General features: G+C 53.9%; 1 protein-coding gene across 11 annotated transcripts in view; it reads right to left on the reverse strand.

The window, feature by feature from the left end:
* The window catches only part of SETX (senataxin), a 74,064-nt gene extending 54,659 nt beyond the window's left edge, over positions 1–19,405 (reverse strand). For 3 of the 11 annotated variants that reach the window (XM_070058324.1, XM_070058322.1, XM_070058321.1), the window contains exons 1-6: positions 16,314–16,458; positions 15,791–15,907; positions 14,871–14,958; positions 9,641–9,824; positions 5,660–5,870; positions 5,113–5,222 (exon numbers count right to left, since the gene is read on the reverse strand). In XM_070058324.1, the coding sequence (XP_069914425.1) occupies positions 5,113–5,222; positions 5,660–5,870; positions 9,641–9,817 (498 nt within the window). In that variant the 5' untranslated portion in view covers positions 9,818–9,824; positions 14,871–14,958; positions 15,791–15,907; positions 16,314–16,458. The other 8 variants (XM_070058311.1, XM_070058312.1, XM_070058310.1 and 5 more) reach the window with 8 other exon arrangements.
* Between the last annotated feature and the right edge of the window lie 2,377 nt (positions 19,406–21,782).

The raw sequence follows: 21,782 nt of genomic DNA on the forward strand, positions 1-21,782 counted from the left end.
ACTGAAATAGTTTACAGATCAAATGTCTAGAATTTTCTCTAAACTACTCCAAAGGGGATTAGGTGACCATGTATTGCTAACTGATAAAGCTGACTCACAGATTTCTGGAGGTTTACTATACTACTCTCTACTTTGGAATGCTTGCAATTTTCTTTCAAGAATGTCTTTCACTTTTTTAAGATTTAATTATTTGGGGCTGGCACTGTGGCACCTCTTCCAGTCTAGCTCTCTGCTACGGCCTGGGAAAGCAGTAGAAGAGGGCCTAAGTCCTTGGGCCCTGCACCCACGCTGGAAACCCAGAAGGAACTCCTGGTTCCTGGCTTTGGATTGGCACAGCTCTGGCTACTGCAGCCTTCAGGGGAGTGAACCAGCAGATGGAGACCTTTCTCTCCCTCTCCCTTTGCCTCACTGTACCTCTGCCTTTCAAATAAATAAATACCTTTTTCTCATTTTTTTTTTAAGATTTATTCATTTGAAAGTCAGAGTTACACAGAGAGGACAGGCAGAGAGAGAGAAGTCTTCCATCCGCTGGTTCACTCTGCAACGGCCGCGGCTGTGCTGATCCGAAGCCAGGAGCCAGGAGCTTCCTCTGTGTCTCCCATGTGGGTGCAGGGGGCCAAGGACTTGGGCCATCCTCCACTGCTTTCCCAGGCCACAGCAGAGAGCTGGATCAGAAGTGGAGCAGCCAGGACTCGAACCGGTGCCCATATGGGATGCTGGCACTGCAGGCAGCGGCTTTACCTGCTACGCCACTGTGCTGTCCCCTCGCTTTATTTTTTTAAGATTTTTTACTTGAAAGGCAGAGTTAGATAGCAGGAAAGGGAGGGGGCAGAGGGAGACAGAGGTCTTCCACCCGCTGGTTCTCCCCAGGAACGGCTATAACGCCCGGAACTGGGCTGATCCAACGCCAGGAGCTTCCTCCGGGTCTCCCACGCGGGTGCAGGGGCCCAGGTACTGGAGCCGTCCTCTGCTGCTTTCCCAGGTGCATCAGCAGGGAGCTGGACTGGAAGTGAAGGAGCCGAGGCTCAAACAGGTACGGGATGTCAGCACTGCAGGTGGCAGTTTACCCTGCCACACCACAGTGCTGGCCCCTTGCTTGCAATTTTCTACAACAATGTTTAAAAAGGCAAAGAAATCATGAGGAGGAATCTCCAAGGAAATCAGTCACTTCTGAACAACAGTCGGGAGGCACAGCACGTCAGGCTGCCACCTGCAACGCTGGCTGCTCTACTTCAGGCCCAGCTTCCCACTGACACGCCCGGCAAAGCCGGGGACGACGGCCCAGGTACTTAGACCCCACCGCCCACACGGGAGGCCCAGATGGACCTGCAGGACCCCAGCCCCAGCTGTAGAGGCCATCTGGGGGTGAATCAGAGGCCAGAAGACTGATCTCTCTCTCTGCCTCTCCCTGTCTCTGTCACTGTGCCTTTCAAAGAAATAAGTGAATCTTTAAAAAATAAGTAAACAAATGACGGTATGATAGGATAAAGAAATTATTTGAAATTTCTTGGATACTATTAATTAATCAGTCTTCAAAAAACTAAATAAAATACAACTGAAAAGTACCAGAATGCAGCCTTCCTAAGTACTGTTTTGTGAGTATTACATATGCATGTGAGTATTCAATGAAAATTTTTTTACTTTAAGTTATTGTCAAAAAGTTTGAAGGGCCGGCACTGTGACACAGCGGGTTAACACCCTGGCCTGAAGCACCAGCATCCCATATGCGCACCGGTTCAAGACCCAGCTGCTCCACTTCCAATCCAGCTCTCTGCTGTGGCCTGGGGAAGCAGTAGAAGATGGCCCAAGTCCTTGGGTCCCTGCACCCACGTGGGAGACCCGGGGGAAGCTCCTGCTCCTGCATTCAGATTGGCCCAGCTCTGGCTGTTGGTACCATCTGGGGAGTGAACCAGCAGATGGAAGACCTCTCTCTTTGCCTCTGCTTCTGCATCTCTGTTACTCTGCCTTCCAAATACATAAAATCTTAAAAAAAAAAAAAAAAAAACAAACAAACAAAAAAACACCTAAAAAGAAGCATCCAGCAGAAAAAGTTGACAACACTTTGACTAGATAATCAAAACATCACTGGTGGGAGCAAAGCACTGTGCCTCTACGCATGTCACCTTGAGAACACAATGTCTCGTAGTTACACGCCTGGGCATACACAGGTGATGCCCTCATGCAGAAGTGACAGCCAACCCACAGGAGCAGCACTGTCTCTAAAAGACACAAAGACTGTTTTCTTCAGAAATCCAGTGATTGTAAAAGACAGAGAAATGTCCCAGACTAAACAGGACTAAAGCAACATGACAACCAAATGTTGAACATGGTCCTAGCCTGAAGACTGGAGGGCACTGGCTCTCCTAACAAAACCGCAAGATGGATAGCATGGCACCAATGTTCCCTGGTTATCAGAGAGAGTATCTTTACTCTTGAGAAATACACACTGAAGCATTTAGGGGTAAAGGTTCAAGGTGGAACTTCATGTAGCTTTCAAATAGCTAAGAAAAAAATCACATTTAATTGAGAGCAAGTGATACAAAATGGAACAGTGTTAGCAACTGCGACCAGGAGGGAGACCATTGTTCCCTACTGCAGTTCTTCCTGTGAGTTTCCACAAAGTTTGAACGTGGAAGTATTCCGAGTCATTTTGTAAGCAGAAGGAAGCTGAAGCCGCGATGACTACACACACCCTGCAGGTGCTATACACCAGTGTCTGGGGAACTGAGAAACATGCAAGTCTTCTGACTCCATTTCCTCAACTATCAAATATCCATACCACCTGCCACAAAATCACGCCAAGGTTTAAATTAGGTAACGTATGGACCACTCAAAATCATATCTGAAATACAGTAAGCCTGAATAAACACTATTAAAAACCTTGACACACACAGCAGCGTCACACGTGACTTAGGAAAACAACATGAACAGGCTGACAGTAACTGAGCTGTCTAGACTGCTGGCGGTGGTGAGGCATCGAGGTGGTACGAAGGGCCATCCGTCACCTCTGGACTGCCAGTGGGGGACATGTTTCTACGCCAACAGCTCTTTTCCACTAGCACGTGGGAGACATTGTCCCTCTGAGGTTCATTTTTGGGGTTTAGCCAAGTTCACTGCATCTGGTCTTACTGTAGCTAGTCTCTTCTCTGGCTCCTTTAAGACCTTTCTCACAACCTGAGGACTCCCACGAGGGTGGCAGGGACCCAGTGACTTGAGCCCCGCAGGTGCACAGCAGCAGGAACCTGGCCCCAGGAGCAGGGCCAGGAGCTGAAGGCAGACACTCCCGCATGGGAGCAGGTGCCCCGAGCAGGGCCTCCACCGCTCTGCAAACGCCCATCCTCGACACTCGTGCTTCATACGCAATCACTTCCTGCAAAACCTTCCCAACTCTGTCTTTCATATTCTTAATTTCCATCATTCCGTTTCAGTGTAGGGTTCTCTCTCTCTCTCGACATTCTGGTATGGAATCCGTAGAAGACGCAGGCTCCGTTTTTTTTTTTAAGTTCCAGGAAATTCATCAGCATGTTGCCCCACTGTTTCTCCATCTTGGTTTTAGTTTTCTTTCTGGGACTCCTCTGTGAACATTACTACTTCTACTCCTCACACTGCTTAGCTTTTCTTCACGTGTTTTCTGTCTGTCTTTTTCTAAATCAATAATTCCTCGGCTCTACTCATTGTTATTTACTCTGTCTCCTAAAGTCTCTTTTTTAAAAACATTTACTTACTTGAAAGGCAGAGTTACAGAGGGGCAGAGGCACACAGAAAGAGAGAGAGGTCCTCCATCTGCTGGTTCACCCCCAAATGGCCACAACGGCCAGAGCTGGGCAGAGCCAAAGCCAGGAGCCAGGAGCTTCTTCCAGGTCTCCCACACGGGTGCAGGGGCCCAAGGACTTGGGCCATCTTCCACTGCTTTCCCAGGCCACAGCAGAGAGCTGGATCGGAAGTGGAGCAGCCGGGACTTAAACAGGTGTCCATATGGGATGCCGGCTTTCACCTGCTGCGCCACGGCACCGGCCCCCACAGTGTCCTTCTAACTCCTGTTATTCTGCACAAGCTCAAAGTCCAGCCAGCAGCAGGCGCCCAGCTGCCACTCACTGCCGACTAGGCTTCCACTCCATCCCCGGTCCCCAGGAAGAGCTACCTTTTAAGGGTGTGCCTACACGTTCTCTCTCTTCAGTTCTATTCTATCAGTGTTCTAAGTGCGACACAGAGGAAACTGAAACTGACCACTGCCTTGATGGAATTCCCACGGCCATGTTCTTGGTCACTTCAAAAAAATGGCATTTTCTTACCTTAGAGATGCATTTTTTTAAAAAAAATCTCTCTTTTTAAAATTCGTGTTTAACTGAGGCAGAGACAGCGAGACAGAGGGAGCTCCATGTGCTGGTTCACCTTCCAAATGCACACAACGGCCAAGGCTGGAAGTCAGGAGCGTGACCCGCGTCCTCCAGGCAGGTAGCAGGTCTTCAGTTACTGGCGACCCCACCACTGCCGCCCAGGGCCTGTGCTAGCAGGACGATGAAGTGAGGAGTGGGGTGCCCCGGGGGAGCCCCTCGCCTTCCTGGAGGGGGGCAGAGCAGCTGCTCAGGGCTACTGGCTCCGCACAGCAAGCACAGCTCCGGGCCCCACGGTGCAGGGAACCTGCAGCAGAGCCGTCCGCACTGCCCGGGGAAGACCTCACTCCAGGGCCCCTTCCTGCTTCTCCGTCCTTCCGCACTCCTAGCACCTAGGGGTGCCCCAGCCCTCTCCCCCGAATCCAGGATGAAAATGTTTTCAAATATTTTATCTGCTACTCCCTAGTGAGGCAGGCAGGTAAGAAAAATCAAGAGAGAAGAGTCCTCCTTTGCCAGTTTAGCTCAAGATATTAAAAAAAATAACATTATTCCTCATGTGTCTTTCAAGCTCAAGCATCGTGTGTGAGAAAGTGTTCCCCTAGCCTTCTTCTGCAATCCCACACCACCTCCTACTTATCTAAAGTAAGAGCAGAAACACGTCAGCAAATATTAAAAAAAAAACACACACACACACACACCAAAAACCTCTAGTGAAGATGTCCATCAAAGTTACAGGTACGAAAACAACACGTGTCCTTGCACGGCCGCTCACACTCACCATTTCGTTGGGATGGACCAAAAACAGGTAGATCCCTGGATGTTTGTCAAAAACCTGAAAGGAGCAATTGGCTTGTTCCATCCGACAAAGTGCTTCAACACACAATTCATCTAAACAGAAAAAATCAGGCCGTAAATCAAATACATAAATCTAACGCTCATCAAAGATTCTTTAATCGGGCTCCACTGGTTGTTCTGCAAGTAAGTGAAAAGTGGGGGCCCCACAACAAAGAACAACCTGATCCAATACGTGCACAGTGCCAGGCTGAGAACCCTGCTGCTGACAAACCCAACAACAGAAATTAACTGCACAGATACGTGTTAAAGCCAACAGAGCAAAACACTGACAAATGCAGAATCTATGTGGCGGGTACACAGCGTTCACACTATAATGTACTCTCCTGTGTCTGAAAATCTTCATAAAAAGTAGCAGAGAAATATTAACTACTGTAGCTACATATTTAAGCAAACAAACGTTCAATATAGAGAAACCTAAACTCTCAGTGTCTACATAAGACTGAAAGCGACGCGAGCCCGGCGGTACTCACTGACGTGCGCGTGCAGAAGCAGGTAAGGGTACTTCAGTATCTCAAGGAGAGGCACGCGGAGCTTGTTTTCAAAATCCTGCCCAGTGAAGTCGGACAGCTGAGCTTCTCCACTGTCGTCTACTATATATAACTCATCATCTTCTCCAATTTCTGCCTTCATAGATTTTTCAAAATGGTTTATGAGACGTGAAGTTTCTAGTTCCCACAAAACCTGCAGAGAGAGAAGCGGGCACTGTGCTTCCACGTGCGGGAGGTGGTGGGTGCAGGGAGAGCTCCTCCCGCGCGCAGAGCGGCGCCACCACGCACAGGCACACCTCAGGTGTGCTGTGGATCTGGCTCCAGACCACGACAAGGGCACCAGGACACAGTCAGGGGCAGGTGGTATGTGGTGTGGCAGGTGAAGCTGACCCACGAATGCCCACCTCTCATCAGAGTGCACGGGATCGAGCCCCACCTGCCCTTTTAACCCAGCTCCCCACTACCATGCACCCTGGGTAGTGCAAATGACTCAAGTCCTTGGGCCCCTGCCCTCGCGTGGGAGACCCAGACTGAGTCTCCGGCCCCCGGCTCCAGCCCGGCCCAGCCCCGGCTGCTGGGGGCGTCTGGAGAGTGAACCAGCCGACGGAGCCCATCCAGCTCACCTGCCTTTCCAATACACACAAACAAGCCACGTGGTCACATCAACTTCGTGGTTTCCTGGTGCACCTAGGCTGTGTACTCTATATTGTCGTCTTTTAAGTGTGTAAAAGCATATCTTTTAAAAAATGTGCTAATACATACCTTAATTTAAAGCTACTTTCTTGACAAAATGCTAACAATCATGTGCGCCTGCCAATCCTTGGTGCTGCTGAGGGGTCTCAACCCCGCGGTGGTGGGGGCCGAGTCATCACGGTGACAACTGAGCCGACGGTGGCAGGTGGCAGTCCCGCGCAACAGTCGCACTCGCGCACTGTCTTCCTTCACGAAAAATCCCTCCAGCGTGAGATACCTCTTCATGCTGTTCTATCCATACAACTTCTTCAAAATGGGAGTCCGTGCTCCCAAATCCTGCTGTTTCATCAACCAGGTCAGCATGACGGCTGAAGCCTGTGCTGTCACTTCAGCACGGCGCACAGCATCTGCACCAGGAGATTCCCTCTCAGGAAGTCGCTTTGTTCTCCTAACAAGTAACTCCACCTCATGTCTGCAGTCTCATCACAGACTGAAGCACCAGTTGCATCTTCAGGCTCTTTTTTTTTTTTTTTTTAAGATTTATTTATTTCAAAGGAAGAGATACACTTTGCGTATCTCAGAAGCAGAGAGAGGTCTTCCATCTGCTGGTTCACTCCCCACATGGCCGCAACGGCCGGAGCTGCGCCGATCCAAGCCAGGAGCCAGGAGCTTCTTCCAGGTCTCCCATGTGGGTGCAGGGGCCCAAGGACTTGGGCCGTCCTCCGCTGCTTTCCCAGGCCACAGCAGAGAGCTAGATCAGAAGTGGAGCAGCCGGGTCTCAAACCGGCGCCCATATGGTATGCTGGCGCTTCAGGCCAGGGCTTTAACCCACTGTACCACAGCGCCGGCCCCCACAATTGTTCTTAATGCCATCTAGAATGCTGAATCGTTTCCACAAACTTTTCAACTTACTCTGTCCATAGCAATCAGAGGAATCGCCATTTATGGCCGGTTTAGCCTTCCAAGATAAGTACTTCAAAAAGTCCATGAAATCCCGGGGCAGGCACTTGGCTAACAGTGAAGATGCTGCGTCCCTCCCTGGCGCTGCTTTAAGCCCTGGCTCTGCTTCCGGCTCATGTGCACTCCCAGAGCCAGGAGGCAGCTCCCTGGTTATCAAAGCCCTCGACGGCACCTTCTTCCAACAGAAGGTTACTTCATCTCTACTGAAAACCTGATCAGCCACCGTCATGCCAGTGACCTCAGCCAGATCTTCTAGATGTACTGCAGCTCCTAAAGCAGCACTCGCTGCTCCAGTTCGTACTTCATGCTACGGGGTGTCCTCTTCCCTCAAACCTCACAAACATCCGCTAGCTTCAAACTCTCTCCTGCAGCTTTCTCACCCTCAGCCTTTATAAGAATTAAAGCGCTGGGGCTTGGACTGTGGCGCTGCGCTTAGAGCTGCCGACTGAAGCACCGGCATCCCATACGGGCACCAGTTCTAGTCCCGGCTGCTCCTCTTCCAATCCAGCTCTCTGCTGTGGCCTGGGAAAGCAGTAGAAGATGGCCCAAGTGCTTGCGTCCCTGCACCCGTGTGGGAGACCTGGAAGAAGCTCCTGGCTCCTGGCTTCGGATCGGCGCAGCTCCAGCCACTGCGGCCATCTGGGGGAGTGAGCCAGAGGATGGAAGACCTCTCTGTCTCTACCTCTCTCTGTAACTCTGTCTTAAAAAAAAAAAGAAAGAAAGAAAAAACAAAAAGAGAAGCTGGAGGTTCTTTGTTAAAGGCAAAGGTTAGGCTTTCCGTGGCTGCTCTTCCACGTTCTAACCCTGGAAACCTAACTCAGGGCATCAGTTTTGTTTTTTAAAGATTTATTTGAAAAGCAGAGATATTGGGGCTGGCGCCACGGCACAATAGGTTAATCATCCGCCTGAGGTGCCAGCATCCCATATGGCTGCCTGTTCTAGTCCCGGTTGCTCCTCTTCCAGTCCAGCTCTCTGCTGTGGCCTGGGATAGCAGAAGATGGCCCGAGTGCTTGGGCCCCTGCATCTGCATGGGAGACTTGGAAGAAGCTCCTGGCTCCTGGCTTTGGATCGGCGCAGCTCCGGCCATTGCAGCCATTTGGGGAGTGAACCAATGGAAGGAAAATCTTTCTCTCTGCCTCTCTGTCTATAACTCTACCTGTCAAATAAATAAATAAAATCTTGATAAAAGAAAAGCAGAGATAGAGAGACCTTTCATCTACTGGCTAACTCCCCAGATGGCTACTAGACTAAGGCCAAAGCCAGAAGCTTCAGTCGGGTCTCCCACGTGGAGTAGGGGCCCAAGTACTTGAGCCATCTTTGGCTGCTTTCCCAGGCCATAGCAGAGAGCTGGACTGGAAGTGGAGCAGCCGGGACTTGAACCATCAACACCCATGTGGGATACCAGAATCACAGGAAGCAACTTAACCTGCTACACCACAGCACCAGCTTTAGCACAAAGACGCTGTATAGCTTCATAATTCAAAAACTTTGTAGAATTCAAGTTTCTCAATAGATTCATAACAAATTACCCTACCATGTGTATACTGTACACATCTCTACGGTCTGTGTTCTGTTTTTCATCAGATAAATGTAACAGACCAAATACTCAAAGTCACACATTTAAAACTGTACCTGGGGCTGGCACTGTGGCATATCAAGTAAAGTTGCCACCTGCAGTGCCGGCATCCATGTGGGCGCCGGTTCAAGACCCAGCTGCTCCACTTCCAATCCAGCTCTCTGCTGTGGCCTGGGAAAGCAGTGGAGGATGCCCCAAGTCCTTGGGCCCCTGCACCCACGTGGGAGACCTGGAGGAAGCTCCTGGCTCCTGGTTTTGGATCGGTGCAGCTCCAGCCACTGCAGCCATGTGGGGAGTGAACCAGCAGATGGAAGACCTGTCTCTCCTTCTCTAACTTGTTCAAATAATAAATAAATCTTTTAAAAAAAGAAACTGGGCTTGCTGTTTAAAAAAAAAAACAACGAGCTGTCTCTCTCACTGCGGTCTTATGACTGCAAAGCATGCCTGTTCGCAGAGGCTTATACCATTTGCCCACAGAAAAGAAAGCAGCTATTGACTTACCTTCAAGAGACCCAAACCATTCACATACATGAACACAACACTGACAGAAACAAAAACCCAAATGACTCCGTTTTGCAAAATTATTTTACACCAAAAATGCTGCATCTTACAATCCTTGAGTGTGATTCCGCTCCATCAGTGAGCAATACTTGCTCAGCATGTTCTACGCACCGAGAGTTAGAACTGACTCTCCTGTTCCCCTCTGACAAGTAACGCCACCCAATGTCAGTTACCTCGTGCAAGAACGGCAACTCATCTCTCGCTCTGTGGTATTCAGCCACACACTCCAGGCAGTAGCACAGGTCCTCATCGGCTGTCTGGAAGTCGCTGGACAGGGTCTTGGATGCATAGCGCTTCAGGAAGTCGACGGTGGAAACGCCACCGGGCGTACACCAGCAGCACGTGCTCATTCTGCACCTGAACACCGAAGACAGCGCGCGAGTCAGGGAAAGCCACACTTCAGCCTGCGCTGCGGGAGGAGCGGCTCACTCTGCACTGTGACCCCATCGTCAGCGTACAAAGGGCCTCCCCAGCCAGCACGCTCTGCTGGCCACTTTATCCGTCACCAAACTCAAAAACAAAATCTTGAAAATCTTACATCTGACACACAAAAAATATTGAGAAATGAAGTCATTTCACTAGTAACAAATATCATAAGGCAATATACAGTTGTGCTACAAGGAAAACAAAACCGTGCAGAACTGATAAAAACTCAAAGACAGAGACTTATCAGCATTTTCAGAGTACGGATCCTGAAATGCTCCAGTAACGTGCTGGAGTCAAAGCAACAGACGGGGCCAGCACTGTGGCACAGCAGGAAGAGTCGCCGCCTGCAGCGCCAGCATCCTATATGGGCACCAGTTCGGGACCCAGCTATTCCATTTCCGATCCAGCTCTCTGCTATGACCTGGGAAAGTAGCAGAAGATGGCCCAAGTCCTTGGGCCCCTGCACCTGTGTGGGAGACCCAGAAGAAACTCCTGGCTCCTGGCTTCAGATCGGCACAGGTCCGGCCACTGTGGCCATCTGGGGACTGAACCAGCAGATGGAGGACTTTCTCTCTTTCTCTCTCTCTGCGTAACTCTGACTTTCAAATAAATAAATCTTAAAAAAAAAAAAAAAAAGCTAATAGACGGTTCACTGTTAGTAAACAGTTACTGTCGTTAAAAAAACAAAACCCTCCCTGGATAACTCACTAAATAAATAGGCTAGGGCAGGGAAAATGCTGGAAGGTCTTACAATGCCACAGCGTCAACCTGAAAGAGCTCCCTGTGGCTGAGGCTGAAACCATCCGCAGGAACGGCTTGAGTAACGCAGGGCAGCAGGCGGCAGCAAGGGCCAGGCCCTGCCACTCTCACCAGAGACCCAGACTGAGCTCCTGGCTCCGGCCGGCCCAGCCCCAGCCACTGCAGGCACCTGGGAAGTGAACTAGCGGATGGAGAGACACCTTTTTTCTTTTTTCTTTTTAAAGAGAGGAGAGGCAGAGAGAGAGAGGTCTTCCATCTGCTGGTTCACTCCCCAACTGGCCGCAACAGCCAGAGCTGTGCTGATCCGAAGCCAGGAGCCAGCAGCTTCTTCCAGGTCTCCCACGTGGGTACAGGGGCCCAAGCACTTGGGCCATCTTCCACTGCTTTCCCAGGCCATAGCAGAGAGCTGGATCGGAAGTGGAGCAGCCGGGTCTTGAACTGGCGCCCATATGGGATGCCCGCGCTTCAGGCCAGGGCGTTAACCCACTGTGCCACAGCGCCAGCCCCGAGACACCTCTTTAGCTCTGTCTTTCTGCCTTTCAAATCAATTAAACAAAAACTTTCTTAAAGAATAAACATAAACAGATAGTCCTTATTCCTGGCGATGTACTTCATTAATCCTAGCTCCCTCGAACACGGGCCGGTCTTAGTAAATCACCTCCAAGGAACAGAGTTAGGTAGGAGAAAAACTGCCAACTGTCCAGTGCAGGCAGAACTTTCTCAAGGAGTCCCATTAACCTGACCGGGTAAGTCCCGCCGCTGCCCCGATCGCTGTGCTGAGGAGGGAGCGTCAGTCCTGAGACACTTCCTCGAAGCCCACAGCCCCAGTCTGCTCATGAGGAACCTGACAAGTCCAGTGTTTACAGTGTGCCAGTGCACCCACGGCATGAGAAGCGCTTAGAGGGACAGCACAGGGCCTCGTCCCTGAGGAAAGCACACGCACAGTGCTCACGTGTGGTGCACAGGTGGCACGTGTGCAGGTCACACGCAAGTTCCTGGGAGGGGAATTAGGAAAAAGCCTCCTTTCAAAGCGGAAGGGACGAGCAAAGGTTAAGAGCTAAGTCGGGGCTGGTGCTGTGGCAGAGTGGGTAAAGCTGCCGCTCGCTCGCTGCCTCTCCTTCTCTGTGTAACTCTGACGTTCAAGTACAAATAAATCTTTAAAAACAAAAAAAAAATTCTAAGTCACTGGATGTCTGCATAAAACCTTGCTAGTGACAGACTTTTAAATAAGTATCACTCTAAAATTCAGGGTGCATAATCTTTGCTAATGAGATATCATTAACATTTTGAAATAAATTAATCTTTACTGCTGAGGCTTCTGCGGCATAATAATTCCTAAAATAAAATGATGTTTAACCTAATTTCTTTTTATGCCCATGATTGATTACATACTCAAGGGTGCTTCAAAAACTTCACAGATTCTTTCTCTTTCAATTAAACAAGCCAGGAGTGGGCCTCTGGGACCCACACTCCGGGTCTGTGCCCCAGCTCCTGCTAACGCACACCCCGATGGCAGCAGGTGGACTCCTGCCACCCACACAGGAGGCCCACACTGAGTTCCTGGCCCATGGCTTCAGCTGGCGTCTGGGGAGTGAACCAGCAGATGAGAGTCTCGACCTCTTCCCTTTACATAAAGCAAGCAAGCTTATGGAGAAAGGGATTAAAAGATACTGCAAGGGCCAGCTATAGCTCAGTGGGTAAAACTGCGGCCTGCAGTGCGGCGTCCCATACGGGCACCGGTCTGAGTCCCAGCTGCTCCACTTCCCATCCCGCTCCCTAGTAATGCGCCTGGGAAAGCAGCAGCAGCAGATCCAACCTCTGGACGCCTGCACCCGCGTGGGGGACCCGGAGGAAGCTCCCGGCTCCGGGCTTCAAACCGGCCCAGCTCGGCCATCACGGACATTTGGGGAGTGAACCAGCGGATGGAAGATCGCCTTCTATCTCTCCATCTCTCTAACTCTGCCTTTCAAATAAATAAATAAATCTTTAAGAAAATAAAGATAATGCAAGGTGGGTGTTTGGCCCAGGGGTTAAGACCCCCGCATAGTATTACCTTGGTTCCTAGTTCCAGCTTCCTATTAATATAGACCTTGGGAGGCGGCAGTGACGGTTGAAGTTCATGTTCAACTGCAGACGCCTGCCCTTTCTGGACACTAATTCAGCTGCATTTTACTGAGGTCTACCTTTTACAAAGGTGCTACAGATTAGGGAATACCTAAGAAATGTTTTTTCAGAACATCAAACTATTGTATTCAAAAAATTTCTTGTATGTGAAAGGCCAAACATATAATACTACAAAGTCGGGGCCAGCGTGTGGCACAGCGGGTTAAGCCACCGCCTGCACTGCGGGCACCGCATGCGGGCACCAGCCAGTAACAGCTGTTCACTTCCGATCCAGCTCTCTGCTGTGGCCTGGGAAAGCAGCAGAGGATGGCCAAGTCCTTGCGCTCCTGCACCTGCATTGGAGACCCGGAGGAAGCTCCTGGCTCCAGATCAGCCCAGCTCCAGCCGTTGTGCCCATTTAGGGAGTGAACTTGTGAATGGAAGACCTCTCTCTGCCACTCTGCCTTTTAAATAAATAAATCAATCTTAAAACAACAACACCGGATGGGGCCAGCAGTGTGGCGTAGCAGGTAAAGCCGCCAACAGCCGTGCCAGCATTCCATGTAGGCACCAGCCTGAGTCCCGGCTGCTCCACTTCTGATGGAAACTTTGTCTCTCCCTCTCTCTCTAACTCTGCCTTTCAAATAAGTAAAATAAATCTTTAAAAAATGATAGATGCGGGCCAGCACCGTGGCTCACTTGGTTAATCCTCCACCTGCGGCGCCGGCACCCCATGTCAGCGCTGGGTTCTAGTCCCGGTTGCCCCTCTTCCAGTCCAGCTCTCTGCTGTGGCCAGGGAGTGCAGTGGAGGATGGCCCAAGTGCTTGGGCCCTGCACCCCATGGGAGACCAGGAGGAAGCTCCTGGCTCCTGGCTCCGGATCGGTGCAGTGCCGGCCATGGCAGCCATTGGGGGAGTGAACCAACGGAAGGAAGACCTTTCTCTCTCTCTCTCTCTCTCTCTCTCTCTCTCTCTCTCTCTGTCTGTCTATAACTCTGTCAAATAAGTTAAAAAAAAAAAAAAATGCTGGCTGCTCCCCCAGAGGCAGTCAGGGGTTCGCCAGGGCCGTGATTTCTGTGTTAACTAGTCAGACTTCAGCGACAAGCCTCTTCTATTCTCCCCAACTACCTGTCTTCAAGAACAAATCCCCCACATCTCCCACTCTCAGCGCCTCTGCTCTCCGGCTCTACCCTTACGCAAGCCCCACTCGCGTCTTCATGGAAGTTCCTACTGAAGCGCTCTCCCCCCAGATCCTCCACAGCACAGGACGACGCTGGCCACGCTCTCCGCGGCTCCGGCGGCAGACCCTTCTCCCCCTCTTCCTCGTGTGCACCCCCGAGTTTCAGAGGCCCTCCCGACACTGCTAGCTTCCTCGTGCAGTCTCTCTCTCTGGGTCGTGGGGAATCCCACAGGAATCTGAGAAGACTTACGGATCACCACTAACCCAATAAAAACAAAGCCCAAACTGAAGCAGCTCCTGCTAAGCTGGGAGACGGAGGAGCCCGAGGCCAGGGCACCCGCAGCCTGCGGACGAGCCGTGACCGGCGCGCTCATCCCCTTCTCCCAGACACCTGCAGCTCCAACCGTAACGCCGCACACGTGCCTGGCCCTCAGCCCCGTGCGTTATGCACACATGCACGGAGCGGCAGTCAGCAAGCTCACAGTGAGAAGGCCGTGTGACTGTGCGTCCCCCCCGTGCTCCGCCGAGCTGCGTGACAGCAGGCGCCCGCGACACGGAGGCCCCAACCCACACCGGGGCGCTCCCAGCACAGCGCCAAAGCTCTTCAGACTGAGAATGCACTTCAAACTCTGAACGCCACTCCCGGGCAGGCAGGTGAGAGTACCAACAACCGGCTGTACCCCGAAGCAAGCGCTCCCCGCGAACCCTCCGGCCCTCACTCGCTCGCTGCCGGCAGGGAGCGGCCCCGGGTCCCGGCAGCAGCGCCCCGGATCACAGCCCAGTGCCTCGGACTCCCCTCAAGGCCGAAGGACACCTGCGCCGCGGGGCTGCGGACGACGGCACGTGTGCTCCAGGCTCTGGCCGTCCTCTCCCCGCCAGGGCCCGGCCGTCTCCCCCACACCGGGGCCTCTCGACAAGCGACTGGAAAAGCATTACCTGGCGAAACGGCCGCGGAGAAGAGTCCCTCAGGGCCACTACTGGCGGGGGCGCGCCGAGCTCCGCGCACAGACGCGCATTTCTGAAACTGACAGACGGACAGCGCTGAGCGCCGCGCCCCCGCCCCACGCCGGGCTCCCCCCTCCGGGCGGCCGGGCCAGGCCCCGCGCCCCGCGCCCCGCGCCCCGCAGAGGACGCGGGCCGGCGGGGCCGCCCGGGAAGCCGCCCCTCGCCGCAGCGGCCGCGGGGGCAGCCGGCGGGCGACGGCGTCCGGGGACCGGCGCTTCCCGCGGCGACGGCCCCCGCCCTCCCGCGCGGACCTGGGCAGGGGCCGCACCCTGAAGACCCGCACGAGGCCGCAGGCGGAGGCCGCGAAGGGGCCGAGGGTCCGGGCAGGAGGCACGAAGGGGCCGGCCCGGCCGCCGCGACCCTCCCCGGGCGAGGGAAGGGGCCCAGCCCGCGCCGCCCCATCCCCCACGCGCCCGGACTCACGCGCCGCGGCGGTTACTCCCAGCAGTCCCGCGCGCCCGCGCAGCGCAAGCACTCACGCAGTCCGGCCTGCAGCCTCGAGCCCGCCGCTCGGCCCACCCCGCTCGGCCCGGCGCCGCCCGCTAGCCCACCTCCATGCCCCGGCCCCAACAGCCGGCCGCAGGCGGAAATACGCGCGCCCCGACCGCGTCCTCCGCTCCCCAGGCCACGCCCCCCGCAGCCGCCGGCGCGCGCAGGCCCCGCCCCGGCCGCGGCGGTCTCGTTTGAGCGCGTCGAGGGGCGGGGCGTGGGAGGGGAGGCCGCGAGGGCGCCGCCAGGAGGCGCACACGCCGGGCGAGACGTCACTTCCGGGAGGCCGGGGCCGGCCAATCAGGAGCGCGCGTGCGGATGAACGGGGAACGACCCCGGGCCCGGGCGACTCGCGGGCTCACTTGGCCTGGGCGCCGTCCGTGCGGCCGTTTCCGCCGCGTCCTCTTCCGTGTCGACGCCTTAAGGTGTTTCAGGACGGCGGAGGAATTCGTGTTCTCTTTAAATTTCCTTCAAGAGACCTGAAACAGAATAAAGGCCTTATTTTTGGGGGGGGGGAGAATGAAACGCTTTGTATCAGAACAGGGCCATTTTTAGGAATTGTGAAGGACCCCAGGGGGCCCCCCGGTTCGGCCCTCACGATGGGGATCCCGGCTGCTCCCTCGGGGTCCAGCCTCCCCGCCGGGGTAGCCGCGCAGGCCCGGCCCTTGGGCCGCGGGAGACCCAGGTGGGGCTAACGGCCATCTGGGGAGCGGCCCAGGGGGCGGCGGCTTCTGTCCCCGCCCCCGCCCCATCGCTGTCGCTTTCCCCTTCGAAGCAACCAGCAGAGAAGCGCCGGCGCCACGGAGCACAGCGAAGGCCGCGGCCCGGGGGCGGCGGCCCTGAGGCCGAGGACGACGCGGGCGGCTCGGCCACGGACGCTCTTACCCCCGAGAGCCCCGCGCCCGGAATGAGCAGGAGCCGGGGAAGGCTGGGGGGATGACCCCGGCCCAGAAGGTTCTGCGAGGGGGCGTGGCTTGGCAGCGCCCCCGCCCCGGGGGTCGCGAGCGTGGAAGTTGGGGCTCGCGACGGCGACCGTTATTCCCCGCCCCCACTGTCCCGTCCTATTCAAATGCAGTCGTGCAACTGTCTTAGGCCTTGGTGTGTGTGTGCGCGCGGGTCCTGTCCAAAGCAAGATCTGGGTGGCTCTACTAAGAACTCTCTATTTTAATACTTTTTTTTAAAAAGAGCTAAACGAGATGGTGAAAATGACCCGGGTTTCTTTCTTTTCTTTTCTTTTTTTTTTTTTTTTTTTGCAGGAGCCAGGTGCTTCTCCTGGTCTCCCATGGGGTGCAGGGCCCAAGCACTTGGGCCATCCTCCACTGCACTCCCTGGCCACAGCAGAGAGCTGGCCTGGAAGAGGGGCAACCGGGACAGAATCTGGCGCCCGGACCGGGACTAGAACCCGGTGTGTCGGCACCGAAAGGCGGAGGATTAGCCTAGTGAGCCGCGATGCCGGCCTGAAAGTGACCCGGGTTTCTGTGCCCCGCAGATAGGGTCGACACTGGGCTGTACGCCCTCGTCGGGTGCCCTCTGCAGATTAGCCCTGTGGTCTTTGAGTTTATTAGGAGTAGCCCTGAACCAATGCAAAGTGCGAAGGCGCTGAGCGCAGTGAGAGAAACAGGAGACCCAGCCTCTGGGGAGTCCACCCCCCCCCCAACAAGTTCTAGTTTTAGAAGCACACGAAAGTGATTTAACTTAAAAAAAAAAAAGTTATGTATTTGAAACGCAGAGTGACGGAGAGAGAGAGACTGTTCCATCCCCTGGTTCACTCCCCACGTGGCCACCACACTCCATGCTGGGCCAGGCCGCAGCCAGGACCCAGGCACTCCAAGCGGGTCTCCCTCATGGGGGCGGCAGGGGGGCCCAAGCACTTGGTCCGTCTTCCACTGCTTTTCCGGGCGCATTAACAGCTGGGTCAGGAGGGGCACAGGCAAGACTCAAACTGGCGCTCCAATTTGGGATGCCGGCAACACAGGCGGCAGCTTAACCCTCGGCGACTCAATGCCAGCCTCTACTTTTTATAAAATAAGAAAAAAGGTGAGATTCGGGGTTGCAGAAAATATTCACTCTGTGAAAGGTTCTCTCAAGGTCATGATTAAGCTTGGTGGCGCTGCGTCAATTTTTCCAGCTGTCAGATTTCATTTCTCAAACTTCTGTTCCCGCATTGTGCGTGGTATTGTTGCAGGGATGGGAGGCAGAGTTTTAGGACAGCGAACAGCCTACGTTTCTGAAAGACCAGGAACGAAAGCAGGTCTCAGCTTAGACTCTAGGGGCCAGTGCTGCGGTGTAGCAGGTAAAGCCACTGCCTGCAGTGCCCACATCCCATATGGGCGCGGGTTCGAGTCCTAGCTGCTCCACTTCTGATCCAGCTCTCTGCTATGGCCTGGGAAAGCAGTGGAAGATGGCCCAAGTGCTTGGGCCCCTGCACCCACGTGGGAGACCTGGAAGAAGCTGCTGTCTTTGGATCTACCCAGCTCTGGCCGTTGTGGCGTCTGGGGATTGAACCAGCAGCTGGAACACAAGACCTCTCTCTCTCTCTCTCTCTCTCTCTCTCTCTGCCTCTCTGTAACTCTGCCTTTTGAATCAATAAATTTAAAAAAAAATTTTTAAACAAAAAGAAAAACTTGCACCCTAAGACTGACTTGGCTCAGAGCCTGTTCCCAAGGCCACAGGACAAAAGCACAGTCTGTGCGACTGTAGGAGCTGGCCACAGAGAGAGCTCAGGGCCTTGAGTTTATTTTGGAACGTTCGTTTACAGCCAAATTTGTAAAGAGGGCAGAGGGACTCCCGCCAGAGGTCCTGGGCTGGGTGACATCCTTGGGGACCCACCCAGGTTGGTTAGTTGGTTGGTTGCTTTTTAAGATTGATTCTATTTGTTTGAAAGACACAGTTGCAGAGACACAGAGATTGCCTGGTTCACTCTCCAAATGGCCGCAACAGCCAAGGCTGGGCCAGGCCGGGCCAGGAGCCAGAGCTCCACCCGGGTCTCCCACGTGGGTGGCAGGGGCCCAAGCTATCTCCTGCCTCAGTATCAAAGCACTCAAAGTTTTCTGGTGTAGTTATTGAACATAAATACTTCAGATTGGAAAGTACTTGCTCATCATAGACCTTCTCATTTTTAGATTGAGTCTTTCAAAAAACAATGAAAATTTTATGGCCTTTTTTTTCCATTTTGGATGTGTGATTCATCCATCTCCTTAATTAAGATTAGCAGGGGCCAGCCCTGTGGTGCAGTAGGGTAAGCATCTGCCTGTGGTGCCGGCATCTCATATAATAAAAAATTATTTAAAAAACACAGAGAAGAATAAAACCTTTGTGAAAATACGTATCCGGAATGGGTACCGAACTCCTGCAGCTTAATCAGGCAAATGATCCAACTCCTAAAAGGTAGCATACCAACTGCCAGGGAGCAGGCTGACCTGTGATTGGTGGGCCACGGGGACATGTGACAACCAAGAGCAGCGGTTGATTGGCAAGGCTTGGCTTCAGAGGGGGAGGGCTGTGCCTTAAGGAAGCCCAGCCCTTAGGGGCCGGGGAGGAGAAAAGAGACAAAGTTTCCTCCCTTCTTTTTCAGTGGGACTGAAACACACACCAGGCCCTGCAGGGGTGGCCGAGGGCAGTCCCCGGGGCTCAGGGTACCCGGGTTAGTCACTAATGGCAGGCTCTCATCGCGGGCCAGCCGCGAGTGAACCAGGGCATGATGTGAAGTCAGGCAGGGCCTGGAGCCGGCCACCACGGCGGTGGCAGGGCTGATGAGGGTGAGAGACGATCGAGTCAGCGTGATGGCCAGTATCGACTGGGTCCCTCGAGCATTACCAGCTGGGCCACAGCTCTCCCATGCTGGATGGGAGCCGACCGTTGTATGTGGCCATCCAAACCAGTCTCAGTGCTTCTGCTGTTTTCTGTGCCTGCTGGCACCTCGCTCACGCTGGGGCCTGGTCAGCCCAGACAGGCCGTGTGGTGGAATGAGAAGGCCATGCCAAGATGGCCACTGGCAAGCGAGCGTCAGTTACTCAGGAATGGCTTTGGAAACCCCCTGGGAACCCCCCTGGCAAAGGAGCCTGCCTGGCAACAGGCTGTGATTGGTTGGGGCATAAACCGCCCCTTGACCGGATTGGCTGCCTTGGCTATTTAAGCTGCTGTAGCAACTGAAATAAAGGAGTCGGTGGGCTGCTCGCCTCTGGCCTGCTTTCACCTGGCTCCCTGGTCTGTGTGGTGACTCCGCGCCTCTTGCCCCCACCGCACCAATCCACAGCAACAAGACCGGGGACGATGAGTGGTGCTGGCAGAGCTGGTGGCCCAGGGGGTCCTTTCTCACTCACGTGCCTACTCTCCGCGGTCAATTCCACGGTCATAGAGATCCGTGGCTGGCAAGGCGGTGACCCGGAGTGGTTCCCAGGGAGTTCTCCGCTCGGTCACTTTTGCCAAAATGGCTTCACTTACGTCAATTTATATTCACACACAAAACGGCTGCTCCTGGTGCACGCTTTGCACGGAAGGGCCGTGTCTCAGGAAGCAGCAGCCCTGCGGGGCGAGCAGGGAGCATTTCTGCGTTTTCCGGGGCCTTGGAGCCTGTGGTTGCCTGGGCTCCTGCTAGCATCAGTGTCCACTGCAGTTACCTGTGCCAGCGAGGCAGAAATTCTGCACCAGCCCGGGGGGTCCTCTGGGTGGGAGGACAGGCGCGCGCGCTCAGGAGCTCCCCGAGATAACCGGGGGTGAGGCGCCCTGTAAAAGAGGCCTCGGGAGGGAAAAACCTTTGCTGCATCTACGTGTTATTCTCTCTCCTAACACGCACGCCATTAGCTCTACGCATGCGTTATCAAAGACCTGCACCCGAGGGGCACTGCGACCCTCCAGAGTGACTGAAACTCAAAAGATGTGCCAGAGGAAGCGCTGGCAAGGCTTGTGGGGCGCGGGGAAGTCTCAGACATTGAGGATGGCAACAGAAAACGGCAAAACCATTGCTGGAAGCGAATCCTTCTCGTAAAGGTTCATTTTGTGTATCTGAAAGGCAGAGTTACAGAGGGAGAATCTTCCATCCTCTGGCTCACTCCCCAAATGGCCACCGTGGCCAGACCTGGGCCAGGCCAAGGCCGGGGGCCTGGAACTCCGTCCAGGTCTCCCGCATGCGTAGTGGGGACCCGATCACTTGGGTTGTCTTCTGCTGCTTTCCCAAGTGCATTTTCCAGGCACATTTCCCAGGCAGGGAGTGGGCTCAGAAGTAGAGCAGGGGCCAACGCTGTGGCATAGTGGGTAAAGCTGCCGCCTGCAGTGCCGGTTCGAGTCCCGGCTGCTCCACTTCTGATCCAGCTCTCTGCTATGGCCTGGGAAAAGAGTAGAAGTTGGCCCAAGTGCTTGGGCCCCTGCCCTCAAGTGGGAGACCCCGGAGAAGCGCCCAGCTCCTGGCTTTTTATGCCTCTCTGTAACTCTGCCTTTCAAACAAATGTTACATTTTAATGTTAGATAAATATTTTTAAAAAATGGAGCAAACCAGTGCTTGTAAGAGACGCAGCATCGCAGGCGGCACCTGAACCCACTGCACCACAACGCCGACACCAGTCATTTTTTACGAAGTTAAACATACACCTCCTCCATAATCCAGCCATGCCACGCGTGGATTTTTACCCAAGTTAAATGAAAGCATGTGGTAAAAGACTTCATTTATATTCATAACTGTTTCATTCATGATAGCCACAAATTTGAAATAACCCAAATACCCATCAACAGATGAGTGAAGATAAACAAAGTGTGGCATATTTATTTAATGAGAGCCAATGATAGAAGTGACCCAGCTGACACAGGCCACAGTCTGCGGCCCTCATGTGCTTTATGTTGAACGACGGCAGGCTGTAAGGAACCCGGTGAGCAGTCCCCCAGCGTTCTGCACTCGGCAGGTGAACCTGTGGTGACAGCCCAGGTCACTGGTTCTGTGGGGGACCTGCGGGGTGGGGTGGAGAAAGGGGGTCTTGGAAACGGGTCCTGGGTGTCCTCTGGGATGGAGAGAGGGTTTTCTATCTTGATTGGTATTTTTTACAAAGCATGGAGTTGCTGGAACGAGAAAGGCCGTGTCTCTGCGTGTTTGTATGCACAGTGTGCATTGATGCTATGAGGCTGATGATGTGGCAGAAGTGAGGGTGAATGATGGCAACCACTCAGTGAGTTTATACAAATCACGGCCCAAGGCCGGCGCTGCGGCTCAATAGGCTAATCCTCTGCCTAGCGGCGCCGGCACACGGGGTTCTAGTCCCGGTTGGGGCGCCAGATTCTGTCCCGGTTGCCCCTCTTCCAGGCCAGCTCTCTGCTGTGGCCAGGGAGGGCAGTGGAGGATGGCCCAGGTGCTTGGGCCCTGCACCC

This window comes from Oryctolagus cuniculus, chromosome 1, assembly GCF_964237555.1.
Source record: "Oryctolagus cuniculus chromosome 1, mOryCun1.1, whole genome shotgun sequence".
Taxonomy (NCBI): domain Eukaryota; kingdom Metazoa; phylum Chordata; class Mammalia; order Lagomorpha; family Leporidae; genus Oryctolagus; species Oryctolagus cuniculus.